At 44.4% G+C, this 19,126-nt stretch overlaps 1 protein-coding gene across 2 annotated transcripts in view; it reads right to left on the bottom strand.

The window, feature by feature from the left end:
* Window positions 1-19,126, bottom strand: part of LOC132406057 (hydroxysteroid 11-beta-dehydrogenase 1-like protein) — a 37,988-nt gene that overhangs the window by 14,792 nt on the left and 4,070 nt on the right. For both annotated transcript variants that reach the window (XM_059991244.1, XM_059991243.1), the window contains exon 2: window positions 7,896-8,026. In XM_059991244.1, coding sequence (XP_059847227.1) covers window positions 7,896-8,026 — 131 coding nt within the window. The remainder of the gene's footprint in view (window positions 1-7,895; window positions 8,027-19,126) is intronic.

Genomic DNA, 19,126 nt, shown 5'->3' with positions numbered 1-19,126 from the left:
TCCATTTTCCCTCTCGACCCCAATCTCCTTCTTTCTCCCCTTATCCCTTCATGCCTTCCTTTTTACTCCCCAGCTCCTCCTGTTCACCAGTCCAGATGCTGAGGCACCCAACGCTCTCTCAGCACCAACACCGCCCCTACTGTCACCTCCCCCCTCCAGTTTGACACATAGATGAACAACACAGGCTACCACTGTCTACATCCCCTCCTTGTCATGTACCTACTACCCACTTCTCCACATATCAATGGCTATCGCCCAGATTCTCATTTCCCCAGCCCCCACCTTCCACCAACTCCCCAGTCATCATGGACTCACCTTCATTACTGAACAGGTGAGAAGGGCTCTGGGGAAACTTAGACACGGCAAAGCATTGGGACCAGACGGTGTGAACCCCGAGGTCCTGAGGGAGTGTGCTGAGCAGCTGTGTGGAGTTCTGCAGTGCATTTTCAGTCTGAGTCTCAGCATGGAAAGGGCCCTGACTATGGAAATCATTATGAGTGGTCCCAGTACCAAAGCCGAAAACATTGAAAGACCACCATCCAGTGGCCATGACCTCACACATCGTGAAGACCCTAGAGAGGCTGGTCCTGGCTCACCTCCAACCCCTGGGCTCATCAGCCCTCGATCCCCTGCAGTCAGCCTACCAAGAGAACATTGGAGTCGCCGATGGTATCATCGACCTGCTGAACAGAGCCTAATCCTATTTGGATAAGCAGGGCAGCACTATGAGGATCAGGTTTTTTGATTTCTCAAGTGCCTTCAATACCATACAGCCCTCATTGCTGGGGGGAAACTGCATTCTATGTAGGTTGGCATTTCCATTGCATCTGCATCCTGGATAATGGACTACTGACTGGCAGAACACAGTTTGTGCGGCTTTCAAGCTGTGTGTCAGACATGGCTATGAGCAGTACTGGGGCCCACAGTGAACTGTTTAGCTTCCCTTCTAGTTTACCCTGTATACCTTGGACTTCAGATATAACACTGAGCCATGACATTTGCTGAAATTCTCTGATGACTCAGCGATAGTTGGTTGTATAAAGGGAGGATGAATACAGGTTCCTGGTGGAAGACTTCGTCAAATGGTGCAAGTTGAATCATCTGCAGCTCAACATCAGTAAGACAAAGGATATGGTGATGGACTTTAGGAAGATTAAGCCTGCACTGCTCCCTGTCACTATTGACGTGGATGTGGTGAGGACCTAAAAGTACCTGGGGGTGCACCTGGATTCAGACTTGAGAGGAGCGCCAGAAGTTGTGGACAAGAAGGGCCAGAGTCGCCTCTACTTTCTGAGGAGACTAAGGTTCTTTGGAGTATGCAGGTCTCACCTTCATGTGTTCTACCAGTCTGTTGTTTCCAGTACAATTTTCTATGCGGTGGTGTGCTGGGGCAATGGCATCAACGCGGGTGATACCAACAGGCTCGATAACTGATTATAAAGGCTGGCTCTGTTACAGGAGTCAAACTGGACGCACTGGAGGCTGTGGTAGAACAAAGAACCCTACGGAAAATCCTGGCAATTCTGGGCAATGTTTCTCAGCCTCAGCATGCCACATTGGCTGAACAAATGAGGACTTTTAGTAATAAACTAAGACAACTGCACTGCTTCAAAGAGCGCTATATGAGGTCATTCTTACTCTCAGCCAATAGGCTCTGTAATGAGTCGGGTAAGTGATGGCCCCTTCTTGTTAGACTGGTCAAGGTAATTTATTTTTTATTCTTTCTTACTTCTCTTCTAACATTTGTATATCTGTGCACTTGCAATGCTATTGTGACAGCGTAATTTCCTTCGGGATCAATAAACTATCTATCTATATCAATCTATGCCCTGACCAATCAAGAATCTATCAACTTTTGTCTTAAATATACCCAATAACTTTGCTTCCACAGCTGCCTGTGGCAACAAATTCCACAGATTCCCCACTCTCTGGCTAAAGAAATTCCTCCTCATCTCCTTCCTAAATGGAAGTCCCTCTATTCTGAGGCTGTGACCTCTGGTCTTAGACTCCCCCACCATAGTAAACATCCTCTCCCACCCTCTCTGTCTTTTCAACATTCAAAAGGTTTCAATGAGTTCACCCCTCAAAACTTCTGAGTTCTGAGTTTGGCAAGCAGTTGCAACAGAGGGTTGGGTGGGGAGGACTGTAGAAAAATCTGCAGTGCATGATTCCGGAGATAGTAGCACAAAGTAAGATTATGCCTCTATTGGAGGCAAACTGTGCAGGGCAGCATTTCTATTGCCATGTCTACGCCATGACCGGTTTCCCTACAGAAACCATAGCTTCTATCACTGGAGTGGGACTAATCTGGTGGGGGCATCTTCCACCCTGCCCCCACCCTCAGTGGCTGCTCCTTCACCGTGAGGGAGACCATTCAGGCAATGGGATCTTCTGCAGACTTCCAATATCAGATAGGGGGTAATGGGAAGTTAAATCTGATGCAAATATAGAAATACCAATCAAAAGAACACATGATCCTGACTAACAGGAGAAAGGGTAAATTATTGCATTTTTAAAATATGTAATGTTAAGAATTATTGAAAATCAAGAATAAAATTATTCTTGACATCTAATCAATTTTCATAATTTAAATGCAAAGAACAGTATTTTTATTCTTTGATATCAGCCAATTAATAATACCGCTTAATAATAGTAGAGCTTGTGTTGGCAACAGTTTAGTGAAGCCACCAGCCCCTAGTCCCATTCCTGATCAGGTTTTCTCATTGCACTTTCACCACCAACCCACCCAACATCAGAATTGGTGCTGGATCAGTCCTTAGATGAAGCACACTCCTTGTTAGATGTTATTGGACAGCAGCTATCACTTGCAGCCATGGACTGAAAACTTAACTCATGAGGGAGTCATGGTAACATTAGCAACTCCACTCTTTCCTCAGCTCATCTGCTACTGAAGACTGCCGCCTGTGCCTTTGTTGCCACTGGGCTCAGCTTTCCAGTGGCAGTCCTTTCTCATTTCCACACTCCATCAACCTCAGCAAGTCGTCACGATGCATTGCAATGTACCAACAGACTTTGTTGACTCAGACATTGGGGCCCACTGAATGTCAGTGGTCCATATTTCTCCCAAATTTACTCATTCCTTTTATCCAAACTGTCCAGGAGAAAGTAAAGCATTATTATCAGGAGAAGGAACTTTCCCCACATTCTAGAGAAGTGATAACAACGTACAGAATGACAGCCTTCTTCGAGGAATGGAAAACAAAGAAATCATGAACAACTTTTACAAAGTGCTGAATCCAGATATCACACTTTACGGAAGATAGTAATATCATTAGGAGACTAAAAGGAATTAATAAAAATAATTCCAGGGACAAGGAATTTTATTTATCTGGACAGACCAAAAAAGCTGGGATCATTCCTCTTGGTTGCAAAAGGCTTGTGAAAACCAAGAAAATTATTAACAGCGGAGATAGAACACATCTATTCCTATGGATGAAAGTGTCAAGATCTAAGGAACATAATGAAGGTGACTGGCAAAAGGACCAAACAAAACACGGGAAGAGATTTTACACAACAGATGGTTAGTAAGATCTGGTACATACCCCTTCGGGTGCTAGTGGAGGCAGGTTCAACTTTGGAACATAAAGGGAGCTGTCTGAGTTTATGAAAGGAAAGAATTTGCAGAGCTAAGTGGAGAAAGTGGTGGAGATAATTGGAGTACCAGAGGGTGTTGGCACAGACTTGATGGATCAAATGGCCTCCTGCTTTATCCCAATCATTCAGAGATCCTGCGTGCTAACAGAAATCTTTCTGGCAACAATGTGAGCTGCCCCAGCACATCCTTGGGTGTGTTGACTGTTAAGGCAAATGACACATTTCAGTGTATGTTTCCATATATATGTGTTAAATATATCCGAATCCTAATCTGATTCTGACACTGGCAGTCATAGTTTTAATGCAACAACTCAATGCTGCTCTCTCACTGCCTGTGCCTCGTGCAAGCTGCAACTCATCCTGATAGGCACTTGCACAATGGCCCAGTGATGTAACAGGGCACTACTAGCTTCAGGCACTTTTCTAAAGGTTAGAAACCTTAGCAAAGGAAATGAAAAATAATGATTTTGATTCTTCACTATTTGTGACTTGTTTCAATTTCGTGGGCATAAGAATGAGTGCTTAGAAATTGGATTTCATTTTTTTTTAGTATGTTAATCATGGGATGTGCTTAATCAAAATGCAGTGAAAATTGGTGAAATAATATCAGTGCTGTGACAGTAAATATTGAGAATCACGTGCTGTGTAGTTCCTGACTGGAGCTGAATTAAAAACTGTGTTCTTCCCAAGCTGATTATTGGAGAGGGGATCAGATGTTGGTGGAGCTTCCACCATAGCAACCACAGACCACCTACAGAAAGGAACACAGTGGTGAGGGAAGAAACATTGAGAAGAAGGGACACCAGCATCTTCTGTTTACACGACCATTGGCTCTGATCAAATCTGAGCAAATACACTACTGTTCAAAAGTCTTAGGCATGTGTAAAATAATTCTATAAAGTGAGGATGCTTTCAAAAATAATGAACATTTTCTAAATATCAATAAATTTACTGTGGAGAGTAAACAGTAAAAAAATCAATTTTTGGTGTGACCCTTTGCCTTTAAAACTGCATCATTTCTCTTTGGTACACTGTTGAGCAGTTTTATAAGAAAATTAGCTGGTAGGTTGTTCCAAGCATCTTGGAGATCTTGACACCATTATTCTGCAGACTATGGTTGTCTTATTTGCTTCTCTCTTTGCAGGTAAATCCAGACAGCTTCAATAATGTTGAGATCAAGGCTCTGCGGAGGTCATACTATGAAATCTAGGGTGCCTAAGACCTTTGCACAATACAGTAGGTGTTTCCCTGGAAAGTGCAGTGTGAAGAGGGTGGTGGATGTGGGTGTGGCAAATAGAAATTGCCGCATGAAGCTCCAAAGCACATTGTATAGTATTGCTGGTGAAGTTTCAGTGATGTAGCTTCAAACATCCAAAGCACTGAAAACCAAACCTGGCAAATACTGTGCATAGGACATTAGTGTCAGAGTGGCAACCCCTTCATTGACATCTCACTGGTGAACTCAACACAATATGTGACTATTTAACAAAGGTTGTCAGCTGTATCCAAAACTCCAATTTGCATTATAGTGAGCAGCACACAAATCAGCCAGTCATGTGACAGCATGCATAAAAGCATGCAGACATGGTCAGGAGGTTCAAACCAAACATCAGAATGGGGAAGAAGTATGATTCAAGTGACTTTTACAGTAAAATGATTATTGGTGCCAGACAGGGTGGTTTGAGTATCTCAGAAACTGCTGATCTCCTGGGATTTTCATTCACAGCAGCACAGAGAATGATGAGGAAAACAAACAAAACATCCGTTGGGCGGCAGTTCTGTGGGTGAAAACTACTCTGTTACTGAAAGGTGAGAGGTCATAAGCCAATCAGGTTCAACCTGGCAGTCAGGCGATAGTAATTCAAATAACCATGTTACAACAGTGGTACGCAGAAGAGCATTCTGAATGCACAACATAAGAAACTTTGAAGTGGATGGAAGCTGTAGTAGACCATGGTTAAACACTCAGTAGTCACTTTATTAGGTACAAGAGGTACATAATGAAATGGCCACTGAGCACAATTTCATTCAGAGACGATGACTAGTGAGATCCAAACAGGGGAAAAAAACTGCTTTAATAGATCCACCTAAACCAGGTTCTAACTAATCCAATTTTGAAGCTGTATTTTTTGTAAGGAATACAATGGATTTGGTGAAAATCAAAATGCTGGAAGTCTGAAGTAAAAAACAGAAAATGATAGAGATGCTCAACAGATCAGGCAGGATCTGTGTTCATGGTTCTGATCAAGTGTCGGAACTGGGAAGGGGAGAATAGAAGTTAGTTTTAAATACCAACGAGGATGAGTGTGGGATGAATATCTGCTGCACGTCAAAGGTCAGGGACGCTGTGGGAATGAAGGCAGACAGAAAGAGAAAGAGCATGAACAATGATGCAGAGATACATCCCAGGATGCGCTGGGACACATAATCTGTGATGTAACCTACGGTCATCGGGTGTTTCTGGTCTTTCAACATCAGATACACTCACCCAGTTGACCCAACTGGGGTTGATCAGGCCCTGGCTTGTGTCCCAGCAGCATCGGTCCATGGGTTACACCTCCTGATCCATAACCATGAAATTGTAATCTGCAGAAATGCAGTGAGAGAGAGAATGGACACAAAGGAATGTAAAAGCTGCAAAAGGGAGATGTGTTGGAAAAGCTAAGTTAGCCAGGCCATGGTTATAGAGAAAGAAAAACTAAGCCAATATTAGAATGGATAGTTCTAATTTAAAGAAAAACCTTCGATAACTTTGTTTCTCTGTTAATTCTGGAAGGATGCAATGTGATCAGACTCGAAAATTTGTTACCTAACTATGAATCCAGATATCTGCAATAATTATATGAAATCACGGCCTTTGGTTATGGCTGAGACCCTTCACTTTGATAAGCCTTGCTGGAATTTCTCACCCAAACTATTGAATATCTATTTTCCTCCATAGGTTTTGCCTGACCTGTTGAGTTCCACCAGCATTCGTGTGTATTGCTCAAGATTTTCAGCATCTGCAGAATCTCTTGTGGCTCAAGCTACTTTGCATAAAAATCCAAAATAGATCATGTCCATGGAGACATGATGTAAAGAGCTGAAGAGAAAGGGCTGTGGAAAACATATGTCACGTAACCATGCCTACCTTTGTGTGTGGCTCCAGTAGTTTGAGTACACACACACACACATTACACACACACGTACATTCTGGTGTAACTGTGTGCTAAGATTATACTTGACCCTGATGTTCTGAAGGATGAATTGACCTCATAGTCACAGAACACACCATAGCCATAGCACCAGTCCCTTAAAGAGAAGTTTCAATAGAAGAGCAGCTTTGAGCATACCAATCAGATGGTAGTTTGCACAGTTATCCTGAAGGCCCTACAGAAAAAGCAGATGTAAATCCTACAGCATAGTTCCTTATATAGATTGCCAAAGCCACTTGGCAGAATGTTTCATTGCCACACCAGATGACACTCAACCAGCTGTACCACATCGCCATCCTGATGATATGTCCTTGACTACATTACCTTATATTATAAAGTACACTCAGTGATCACTTTACTAGCTACCTCCTGTACCTAATAAAGTGGCCCTGAGTGTATGTTCGTGGTCTTCTGTTCCTGTAGAAGATCCATTTCAAGCTTCAATGTGTTGTGTGTTCAAAGATGCACTTTTGCATGTCACTGTTGTAACACATGGTTATTTGAATTACTGTCAGCTTCCTGACAGCTTGAACCAGTATGGCCATTCTCCTCAAAACTCCCTCATTAACAAGGCATTTTTGCCCATAGAACTACCACTCAATAGGTGCTTGTTTGTTTTTGTTTTTTTGTTACATCCTCTGTAAAATCCATAGACTGTTGTGTATGAAAATCCCAGGATATCAGCAGTTTCTGAGATACTCAAACCATCCTGACTGGCACCAACCATCAATCCATGGTCAAAGTCACTTAGACCATTTGTCTCCATTTTGATGTGTGATCTGAACAACACCTGAATCTTTTGGGCTTGCCTGCATGCTGTTATGCATTGAGTTGCTGCCACACACTGGCTAATAAGATATTTGCATTAATGAGCCTAAAAAAGTTGCCACTGAGTGTATAATTCTGGGGGAAAAGAATTCTTGCACTTGAAAGAAGACCAGAGTCACTGCTATTTGTGTGACTTTGCTGGGCAGCGAATTATGATACCCCACCTTCGAAATATTTCATTGACAGCGAAATGCTTTGATGCGGGCTGAGGTGAAGAAAGGTGCCGCATGATTAGCCATCCTTCATCAAGTTCCTTACTTGTTTCAGCAGCGTTTTATTTCGTGCAGTTATCACAAGTTCACCGCCAAACCTGGCGTAATGATATGCCATCTGTTCACCAATTCCTCTACTGGCTCCAGTCAACAGGATACGGGCAGCTGAGAGAACCCCTGTCCAAAAATAAACCAAATGGTTAAGAAGTCACGTATCACATTGCTTAAGTTGAGGAAAAGATACTGCAGATGTATGTACTTTGCATTCTATTTAGTTTTTCATGCAAGCCTAGAGTGAAAACTAAATCAACAATTGCAAATAATCTGCAGTGATTCAATAGTCAAGTTACTGGTTTCTGAGCCTCTGACATTGTTATTTGGCTCCTAGCTCAACCCAATCCAAACCTGTGTTTTTTTTTTGGCCATGGATCAAAACCTCTCCTAGGTAATGGTCTGAAGTTGAAACCAGACTATTTGCAATCTTGGTATTATGCCAGATCCATAATGAGTTTCATCACTAAAACTATCAATTGTATTGGAACATGGCTTTTTTGGTAAAATCATTTTCATGTAACACGACTCTCCTCCACTTTAAACTTATCTGTTGTCAAAAGCCTGATGGTGCATGCCTTTAATAATCGTAGGCTTGATTATTTCAAGGTTTTCCTAGCTGTGTTCCCCTATTCTACTCTCAACACTTGAAATTCTACTGCCCAAATCTTAATCCATACCTAGTCTCTTTCATTGTCATCCCTGTTCTTGCTGAATGACATTCATCTTCATCTTTAGCAACACATTAAGCTTTAAATTCTACTCCATGGTCTCAAGTCTCTCCAAAGTCTTATACATCTTATAATCTTTTCAATTCCAAACCTCTCAAGATCTCTGTGCCCTTCTAATTCTGGCCTCTTGATCAACTCTAACTTTAATTTCTCTACTGGTGGCGAATGCAGCTCCTGTCAAAACTCAGCCTGGAGATATTTTCTCTGAACACTTCTGCCATTTACTCTGGGGATCTAGGGAATATGATTAAGGCATATAAAATCAGGAGAGGGAGAGACGGGGAGATTGCAGGAAATTTCTCCCCATATGAGAGATAGCTTAGACCAACGTTTACCACTGAAAGATCCAATATGGACCCATTTCCCACAGAAAAGAAAACACTGGGAGCCACAAAACCCGTTTGACATTTAAAATGAAATAACACTGCATACAACGGTTTTTTTTTGCCTTTATGCTATGTATAAACAAACTATAATGTGTTGCACTTATGAAATTGATGAACTCCTGCAGAGAAAACGAAATTACATTTCTGCATGCAACAAAAACATTTTGAACTTGAACATTTTGAAAAAAAGACGTTGGGTTGAAGGTTACTCCATAGTTAGCCTATCTTGGATCGAAGAATTAAAAGAAAGTGCGCACTGGCGGGTGTCAGGCATTGGCAGTGGTGATGTATATTAACAGCGATAAAAAAACACGTTGTAGCGGTGTAGCGCTACACGCAGCGCTAAAATAAAGACACTGCAGTCAAAGGTAGCTTTATTCTAACTAAACAGCCTTGCTTTAAAGCCTCCCTCAACCCGTCCCCGTGGGCGCGGATGCTCCAAAAGACACGTACTCACAAACCCCTGTAGGCTATCTCCCTTAGCCGGAACGGTGGCTAATTGTGAGCCGGTTCGGATGTGCCAGGAAATGGGGTCTCCACAACGTTTTATTTAGATTGTACAAGATCACCATAATCTTCAAATTTCGAATTACATTTCAAAAACTAACAAACCACGGGGAGCCGCATCACAGAGATGAAAGAGCCGCATGTGGCTCCGGAGCCGCGGGTTGCCGACCTCTGGCTTAGACAATGCAAGAAGGTTATTCCTTAACAATAGGACTTTATAGTACAGCAACATATTAAGATAACTAGTTCTTGGCAAGAACTCAGACTGATTAGATTAAACCTAGAGTTTAAATGTCAGTACACCTGATACAGATGTGTGGTGATGGCTCAAGTGCAGAGAGAGGGACATTGAAGTGGGTTGAACAGTTCACTGAAGTTTAATAAGAACTGTGCAGATCAAAAAGAAAAGTAATAAACATTAGGCCAACAGCAAACATGAGGAAATCTGCAGATGCTGGAAATTCAAACAACCACACACACAAAATGCTGGTGGATCACAGCAGGCCAGGCAGCATCTATAGGGAGAAGTGCTGTCGACGTTTCAGGCCGCGACCCTTCGTCAGGACTAACTGAAAGGAAAGATAGTAAGAGATTTGAAAGTAGTGGGGGGGAGAGGGAAATGCGAAATGATAGGAGAAGACTGGAGGGGGTGGGATGAAGCTAAGAGCTGGAAAGGTGATTGGTGAAAGTGATACAGAGCTGGAGAAGGGAAAGGATCATGGGACGGGAGGCCTCAGGAGAAAGAAGGGAGGGGGGGAGCATCAGAGGGAGATGGAGAACAGGCAAACAACTAAATATGTCAGGGAGGGGGTAAGAAGAAGAGGAGGGGCATTAACGGAAGTTAGAGAAGTCAATGTTCATGCCATCAGGTTGGCGGCTACCCAGCTGATATATAAGGTGTTGTTCTTCCAACCTGAGTTTGGATTCATTTTGACAATAGAGGAAGCCATGAATAGACATATCAGAATGTGAATGGGATGTGGAATTAAAATGTGTGGCCACTGGGAGATCCTGCTTTTTCTGGTGGACCGAGCGTAGGTGTTCAGCGAAACAGTCTCCCAGTCTGCGTCGGGTCTCAACAATATATAAAAGGCCACACCGGGAGCACCGGACGCAGTATACCACACTAACTGACTCACAGGTGAAGTGTCGCCTCACCTGGAAGGACTGTCTGGAGCCCTGAATGGTGGTGAGGGAGGAAGTGTAAGGGCAGGTGTAGCACTTATTCTGATAACAAGGATAAGTGCCAGGAGGGAAATCAGTGGGAGGGGATGGGGGGGATGAGTGGACAAGGAGTTGCGTAGGGAGCGATCCCTGTGAAAAGCAGAAAGTGGGGGGAGGGAAAAATGTTTTTGGTAGTGGGATCCCATTGGAGGTGACGGAAGTTACGGAGAATTATACGTTGGACCTGGAGGCTGGTGGGGTGGTAGGTAAGGACAAGGGGAACCCTATCCCGAGTGGGGCGATGGGTGGATGGGGTGAGGGCAGATGTGCAGGAAATGGGAGAGATGCTTTTGAGAGCAGAGTTGACGGTGGATCAAGGGAAGCCCCTTTGTTTAAAAAAGGAAGACATCTCCTTCGTCCTGGAATGAAAAGCCTCATCCTGAGAGCAGATGCAGTGGAGACGAAGGAATTGTGAGAAGGGGATAGCCTTTTTGCAAGAGACAGGGTGGGAAGAGGAATAGTCCAGGTAGCTGTGAGAGTCTGTAGGCTTATAGTAGATATCAGTAGATAGGCCGTCTCCAGAGATGGAGACAGAAAGATCAAGAAAGGGGAGGGAGGTGTCAGAAATGGACCAGGTAAATTTGAGGGCAGGGTGAAAGTTGGAGGCAAAGTTAATGAAGTCGATGAGCTCAGCATGCGTACAAGAGGCAGCACCAATGCAGTCGTCGATGTAGCAAAGGAAAAGAGGGGGATGGATACCGGTATAGACTTGGAACATGGACTGTTCCACAAAACCAACAAAAAGGCGGGCATAACTGGGACCCATATGGGTGCCCATGGCTACATCCTTGGTTTGGAGGAAGTGGGAGGAGCCAAAGGAGAAATTATTGAGAGTAAGAACTAATTCCACTAGACGGAGGAGAGTGGTGGTAGAGGGGAATTGGTTAGGTCTGGAATCCAAAAAAAGCGAAGAGCTTCGAGACCATCTCGGTGGGGGATGGAGGTATATAGGGACTGGACGTCCATGGTGAAAATAAGATGGTGGGGGCCAGGGAACTTAAAATCATTGAAAAAATTCAAAGCATGAGGTGTCATGAACATAGGTGGGAAGAGATTGAACAAGGGGGGAATAAGATAGTGAGATAGTGTCAAGGTATGCAGAAATGAGTTCAGTGGGGCAGGAGCAAGCTGAGACAATAGGTCTACCTGGACAGGCAGGTTTGTGGATCTTGGGTAGGAGGCAGAAATGGGAAGTGTGGGGTGTGGGAACTATGAGGTTGGTGGCAGTGGATGGGAGATCCCCAGCGCTGTTAAGGTTGGTGATGGTATAGGAGACAATGGCCTGGTGCTCCTTAGTGGGGTCATGATCAAGGGGTAAATAAGCGGAGGCATCAGAGAGTTGTCGCTGTGCCTCGGCCAGGTAGAGGTCAGTACGGCAGACAACAACAGCTACCCCCTTATCAGCTGGTTTTATAGTGAGGTTGGGATTGGTGCGGAGGGAGCGGAGAGCAGAGCGTTCGGAAGGAGTGACTTCTCTAACTTCCGTTAATGCCCCTCCTCCCCTTACCCCATCCCTGACATAGTTAGTTGTTTGCCTGTTCTCTATCTCCCTCTGGTGCTCCCCCCCCCCACTCCTTTCTTTCTCCTGAGGCCTCCCGTCCCATGATCCTTTCCCTTCTCCAGCTCTGTATCACTTTCGCCAATCACTTTTCCAGCTCTTAGCTTCATCCCTCCCCCTCTGGTCTTCTCCTATCATTTCGCATTTCCTCCTCCCCCAACTACTTTCAAATCTCTTGCTACCTTTCCTTTCGTTTAGTCCTGACAAAGGGTCTTGGCCCGAAACGTCGACAGCGCTTCTCCCTATAGATGCTGCCTGGCCTGCTGTATTCCACCAGCATTTTGTGTGTGTGGTTATTAGGCCAACAGGGCAGCTCTCAAACTAAATGCTAACACCAACACTGCAACTCAGAAGCAGTAACTTAAGGCTAAATAAATTCTGCTCTTTTACAGTGCCAATCTAAACTGTATTCCTCTTCCCCAGAACGAGGACAAAGGTAAGAAGTGCTTTGGTCAAGACTCAACAAGAACAAAATGAAAGGAAGGAAGTTAAATACCATCACAAAGAAACCCTAATTGGCTGGAATTTGCATACTCAAAAGCTCGATTGCTGACCCCCTTCATGACCCAACTGCAAGGGCGCCAGACTCAGTGGTTGTCACAGGCCCCCCTCCCTAGATGCAGCTTTAAGGGCACCAGAGAACTGTGTCTGCTGGAAGTCATGGGAATGCCCAGGGTGTCAGAAGCCAGAACAAAAGAACGTTCCCCTGGGCCATACCCCTCCCAATCCTTAAGATACCGAATCCTGTGCCGCATCCGGCAAAATGCCCGGGATCTATCCACAAGCAGGGAGGAAGAGAGGGAGAGCGGTGACTGGAGCAAAGGGGAAGGAAGTCACTGGCTTGAGCTGGCAAACATGGAACACTGGGTCAATCTTCAATGATGGTAGGCACTGTCAATAGGAGGTTCAGTTGGTAATCTTTTCCACTACAAATGGTACCACACAGCATGGGGCCTTCTTGTGGCTCTCAACTTTCAAAGGAAGATCTCTAGGTGTCGGCCAGACTTTCTCACCTTGCTTGAGAGACCTCAGCTGTCGGCTAAGTTGATCAGCCTGCCGAGCATGTTGTTTGTGAGTACGCAGCAGAGAAGCCCTGGCCCAACTCTATGTGTGCTTGTAGTATTGGATCAACTGTTTGGCAGTGGGAATTCACACGTCCATCTTTTGGTCAGGGAAGACTGGCGGCTGGAATCGCTTTTGGCATTCAAAGGGGGACGTGCCAGTACAGGAAAAATGGAGGTTACTATGGGCAATCTCTGCCCAAACCAGTTGGGAGCTCCAGGCTGTGGAGTTGGAAGAGACAAGGCAGCACAGGTTTGAATCCTTTCTCTCAGTCTAGCCATGGGTTTGGGGGTGGAAATCTGATGAGAGGCTGGCTGTGTGGCTCCCAAAAGAGAACAGAAAGCCTTCCAAAAACAGGAAGTGAACTGTGGTCCTCAATCAGACAATATTTTATGAAGGAAGCCCTGTAGCCTGAACACATGCTGAGCTATAAGGGTAGCAGCTTCACGAGCTTGGGGAGTTCAATGAAGTAGGCAGCTTTGGAGAACCAATCCTCAATGACAAGAACGGTAGTGTATCTATCTGACGGAGGCAGATCAGAGATGAAATCCACCAAGAGGTTGGACTAGAGGCAATCCACACAGGCACACACTGTGCGGGCAGAACAGACCAGCAAAATGCTGACATGATGTCGTGCTCTGGGCACAAGTGGGACAGGCAGAGATGAAGTCATGGACATTCTGGGAAATAGACGGCCACCAAAATCATCTCTTTATAATTTGCAGGGTCTGTTGAATCGCCAGATGACAAACCAGGTGAGAAGAATGACCCCACTTTAACAGTCTGAGGTGCACAGTGGCAGAGACCAAGTCAGAAGGGAAGAGTGGGGGGGGGGGTGGGGTAGAAGAAATTAACTGTTGTGGTAGTGGATTTGTTGGCTAGGGGAACAGAAAGGAGGTTCTATGCACAGGAACAAGATTCCTGGATGGTTTGGTGCCTTTTGGTTGCTAGGGTTAGGATCGAGTCCACAGCATTAAGTTAAAAGCTTCTAAGTTAAGCCGGAGGTTATGCTCCATGTTGGTACCAATGACATGGGTAGGAGGGGTGACGAGTTCCTCAAAGTGAGTTCAGGGAGTTAGGTGCTAAAGGACTGAACCTCAAGGATTGCTACTCATGGCACACGCAGGTGATGCCAGAAATATGAATACCATAGAGTTTAACACCCAGCTAAGGAGTTGGTGCAGAGGGATTGCTTCAGATTTTTTATATCATTGGGCTTTCCCAGAGAAGGTGGGACCTGTACGGAAGGTGTGGTTTGCACCTGAACTGGAGGGGAACTAATACCCTAGCAGGAAGATTTGTTAATGCTGAACTGGGGTGGGGGCGGGGTGTTAAACTAGAGTTGCAGGGGGATGGGATCTGGAGCACTAGAACGGATAGTGGAGAAGTTGTGGAGAAAGATGTCGTTAAGCCTACATACAAGGTCAGAAATCTAAAGGTTGAGCATGGTCGGACAAATGTCCCGAGTTGCGTATATTTCAATGCAAGGAGTATTGTTGGAAAGGTGGATGAGCTTAGGGCATGGATCAGAATGTGGAATTATTGCAGCCATTAGTGAGACTTGGTTGCAGGATTAGCAGTCCAATGTTTCAGGGATTAAAGTGGGAAGAGTGACATTACTAGTAAGGGAAAACATCACGGCAGTGCTCAGTCAGGACAGACTGGAGAGCTCATCTATTGAGGATTTATAGGTAGAGCTGAGGAATAAGAAAGGGTATGATCACATTAATGGGATATTACAGAACACCCACCAGTCTATGGGATTTATAGCAGCAAATTTGTAGAGAGTTTGCACTTTGTTGCAAGAAAAACAGGGTTATGATAGTAGATGATTTTAGCTTTCCACATGTTGACTGAGACTCCCATACTTTAAAAGGGCTTGATGGGATAGAGTTTGTCAAATGTGTTCAGGAAAGTTTCCTTAATCAGTACACAGAAGTCCTAACTCCTCTTAGGGAATGAGACAGGGCAGTTGACAGAGGCTTGTGCAGGGGAACATTTTTACATATTGTGATCATAATGTCAAGGTATTTATGGAAAAAGGTTAGTCCTAAATAGGAGAAAGGCCAATTTTGATGGTATCAGAAAGGATCTGGCAAGTGTGGATTGGGACAGGTTGTTTTCTGGCAAAGGTGTACTTAGTAAGTGGGAGGCCTTCAAAATTGAAATTTTGAGAGTACAGACTTTGTATGTTCCTATTGGAATAAAGGATTAGGGGAGCCTTGTTTTTTTCTGAGATATTGAGGCCCTGCTTATGAAAAATAAGGAGGTGCTTAGCAGGTGTAGGCAGGCAGGAACAAATGAGGTACTTGAGTATAAGAAATGCAGGAGAAGGAAATCAGGATGGTTAAAAAAAAGACGAGGTGAAGGAGAATCCAAAAGGCTTTTATAGAAATCTTAAGAGCAAAAAGATAGCAAGGGATGAAATTGGTCCTCTGGAAGATCAAAGTGATAATCTATGTGTGGAACTGAAAGAGACGGGGGAGATCTTAAATGGATTTTTTGCATCTGTATTTACATGGGAGATGGACGGGGGGCAAAGCAGCAACAAGGTCATGGACCCTATACAGATTACAGAGGAGGAGGTGCTTGCTGTCTTGAGGCAAATTAAGGTGGATTAATCCCCAGGGCCTGACAATGTGTTCCCTGAGCCCTTGTGGGAGGTTAGTGCAGAAATTGCAGAGACCCTAGCAGAGATATTTAAAACATCCTTAGCCACAGGTGAGGTGCTGGATGATTGGAGGCTAGTGACAGCTGTTCCATTGTTTAAGAAAGGCTCTAAGAATAAGCTGGAAAATCACAGGCCGGTGAGACTGTCATCAGTAGTGAGAAAGTTATTGGAAGGTATTCTAAGGGATTGGTTATGAGTATTTGGATAGACAGGGACTGATTAGGGATACTCAGCAAGGCCTTATGTGTGGTAGGTTGTGTCATAAGTTTTTTTGAGGAGCTTTGTAGAAGGAAATTTGATGAAGACAAGGCAGTGGCTGTTGTCTACATGGACTTCACCAAGGCCTTTAAGAGGGTTCAGTCACTCGACATTCAAGAAGAGGTAGTAAATTGGATTAAACACAGGCTTCGCAGAAGAAGCCAGAGTGGTCATAGATGGTTGCCTCTCTGACTGGAGGCTTGTGACTAGTGGTGTGTGGCATGCTATAGTTAACAGTGCTGGGTCTGTTGTTTGTCGTCTATATGAACTATCTGGATGATAATGCAATTAACTAGATCTGCTAATGTGTGGATGACATCAAGACTAGGGGTTTGGTGGACAGGAAGGACATCAGAGCTTGCAGCAGCATCTGAAAAACAGCAGATAGAAGTTAATGCAGATGTGTGAGGTGTGGCACTTCGGGAGGACCAACCAGAGCAGGGCAATGATAGGGCACTAAGGAGTGCAGTAGGACAGAGGGATCTAGGAATACAGATCCACAATTCCTTGAAAGTGGCATTACAGGTAGATGGATTCATAAGGAAAGCTATTGGCCACATGTTATTGTATTCAGTACGGGAGCTGGGATGTTATTTTGAAATTGTGTAAGATGTTGGTGAGGACTAATTTAGAATATTGTGTGCAGTTTTGATATCCTACCTACAGGAGAGACGTAAATGAGATTGAAAGAGTGCAGAGAAAACTTACAAGGATGTTGCCAGGACTTGAAGACCTAAATTATAGGAAAAAGTTAGGACTTTATTCCTCAGAATGTAGAAGATTGAGGGGAGATTTGATAGAGGTATACACAATTATGAAGGGTGTAGCTAGGGTAAATGCAAGCAGGCTTTTTCCACTGAGGTTGGGGGAGACTACAACTTGAGATCATGGATTAAGGGTGAAAGGTGAAATGTCTAAGAGGGCATGGGTTAAGGGGGAATGGTGAAATGTTTAAAGGGAGCATGAGGAGGATCTTCACTCAGAGAGTGGCGAGATTGTGGAATGAGCTGCTAACACAAGTGGTGGACGCAGGGTGCATTTCAACATTGAAGAGAAATTTAGATAGGTACATGGATGGGAGGGGTGTGGAGGGCTATGGTCCGTCTGCAGGTCGATGAGACTAGTTTGGCACAGACTAGATGGGCTGAATGACCAGTTTCTTGCTGTAATGTTCTCCGACTATGTTGCTGAGAGGCTGGTAATTAATGCAGGGACAGAGCCTTGCTCACAAAAAAAGAAGCCCGCCCCTGCTGGCAAGGTAGATGGATGGATAAATCCTTATGGTAATGCTTCCTTGATATATATTTTCATGGCCACCAGTCCAGGATGAGACAGGAAAAGAGCCAACCCTGGGGAGGACTAATACAAGTAGGAGGTGAATGGTATGTGGATATTGTTCTATCTATGTAAGAGGGAAGGGTTAGATTGATCTTTGAGTAGATTAAAAAGTTGGCATAACATCAAGGGCTGAAGGGCCTGTACTGTGATATAATGTATGTTCTATGTACAGAGGTCATAAGTACAAGACGTTCTGCAGATGTTGGAAACCTTAAGCAACATACACACAATGCTGGAGAAGCTCAGCAAATTAGACAGAGTATATGGAGGGGAATAAGGAGTCTCGTCCTGAAATGGTGACTATTTATTCCCCTCCATAGATGCTGCTTGAAATGCTGAGTTGCTCCAGCAGCTTCTGTATCGCTAAATTATAGAGGTGAAATATAACTGCCTTGGACATCTGCAGTGCGATGCAGTTCCTTCACATTCAGTTGCAATAGTATGGCAAATCTCCTACCATGAACTAGCTATGGACTTCAAACTTAACTGGACCAGACTGTACTAAAAGAGCAGGTCAAGTAAGGGGTATCCTAGGGAAGTAATTCACATTGTAATACCCCAAAACCCTTCCACCATCAACAAGGCACCAGTTAGGAATGCAATACAAAATTCTCCGCGTACCCAGTAGCTGCAGCTTCAACAATACACAACAATACACAAGAAGTTTGCCAACATTCAAAACAAGGCAGTCCGTTTGATTAGCACCTCATCCACAACCCTAAGTTCAATCCTCCACCAAAACTGCAGCCTTTTCCAACTAAAAAGGGTACAGCAGCAACATGACAAGCCTTGTGTGAGACCATATCCAAACCTTCAGGCTGTATGTGCTAGAGGGAAGGACAACTACAGTAACCACACAAGAAAATCGTGTACATGCTCCTTGCTTCCTGTACACAACCCTGACTTGGAAAAACAATCTTTCGCTATCACTTAATAATTAAGTCAATTGATACTTCTTGCAGAGACTGCAGGAGATCCAGAAAATACTGCTACGTAATCTCAGAAGAAATGACAGAAGAGCAATAAACATGAGGTGCAAGAAACTGCAAGCTGTCAGAACCCATGTTCAATATCTCATCCAAAAAGGTACTTCTTAGGCATCCGTCAGTCTCATGAGGCCATGGATTTGCGCCTTGGAAGGTTTTTCCAGGGCACAGGCCTGGGCAGGGTTGTATGGGAGACCGGCAGCTGCCCAAGCTGCAGGCCTTCCCCTCTCCACGCCACCGATGTTGTCCAAGAGAAGGGCACTAGGACCCATGCAGCTTAGTACTGGTGTCGTCGCAGAGCAATGTGTCATTAAGTGTCTTGCTCAAAGATACAAACACGCTGCCTCAGCTGAGGTTACTAGTCCAATGCCTTATCTACTACACCATGCACCAACACAGAAAGGTACTGGAGCACAACCAAATTTCAAATTATCCTGTGTAAAACTGACAGTAAATATAGAGACAAGAAAGCTTCATATGAACCAAAGTATGTTCACAACTCAGT

This window comes from Hypanus sabinus, chromosome 16 (assembly GCF_030144855.1).
Source record: "Hypanus sabinus isolate sHypSab1 chromosome 16, sHypSab1.hap1, whole genome shotgun sequence".
Lineage (NCBI taxonomy): Eukaryota > Metazoa > Chordata > Chondrichthyes > Myliobatiformes > Dasyatidae > Hypanus > Hypanus sabinus.
This window is presented reverse-complemented; position numbering and strand designations above follow the sequence as displayed.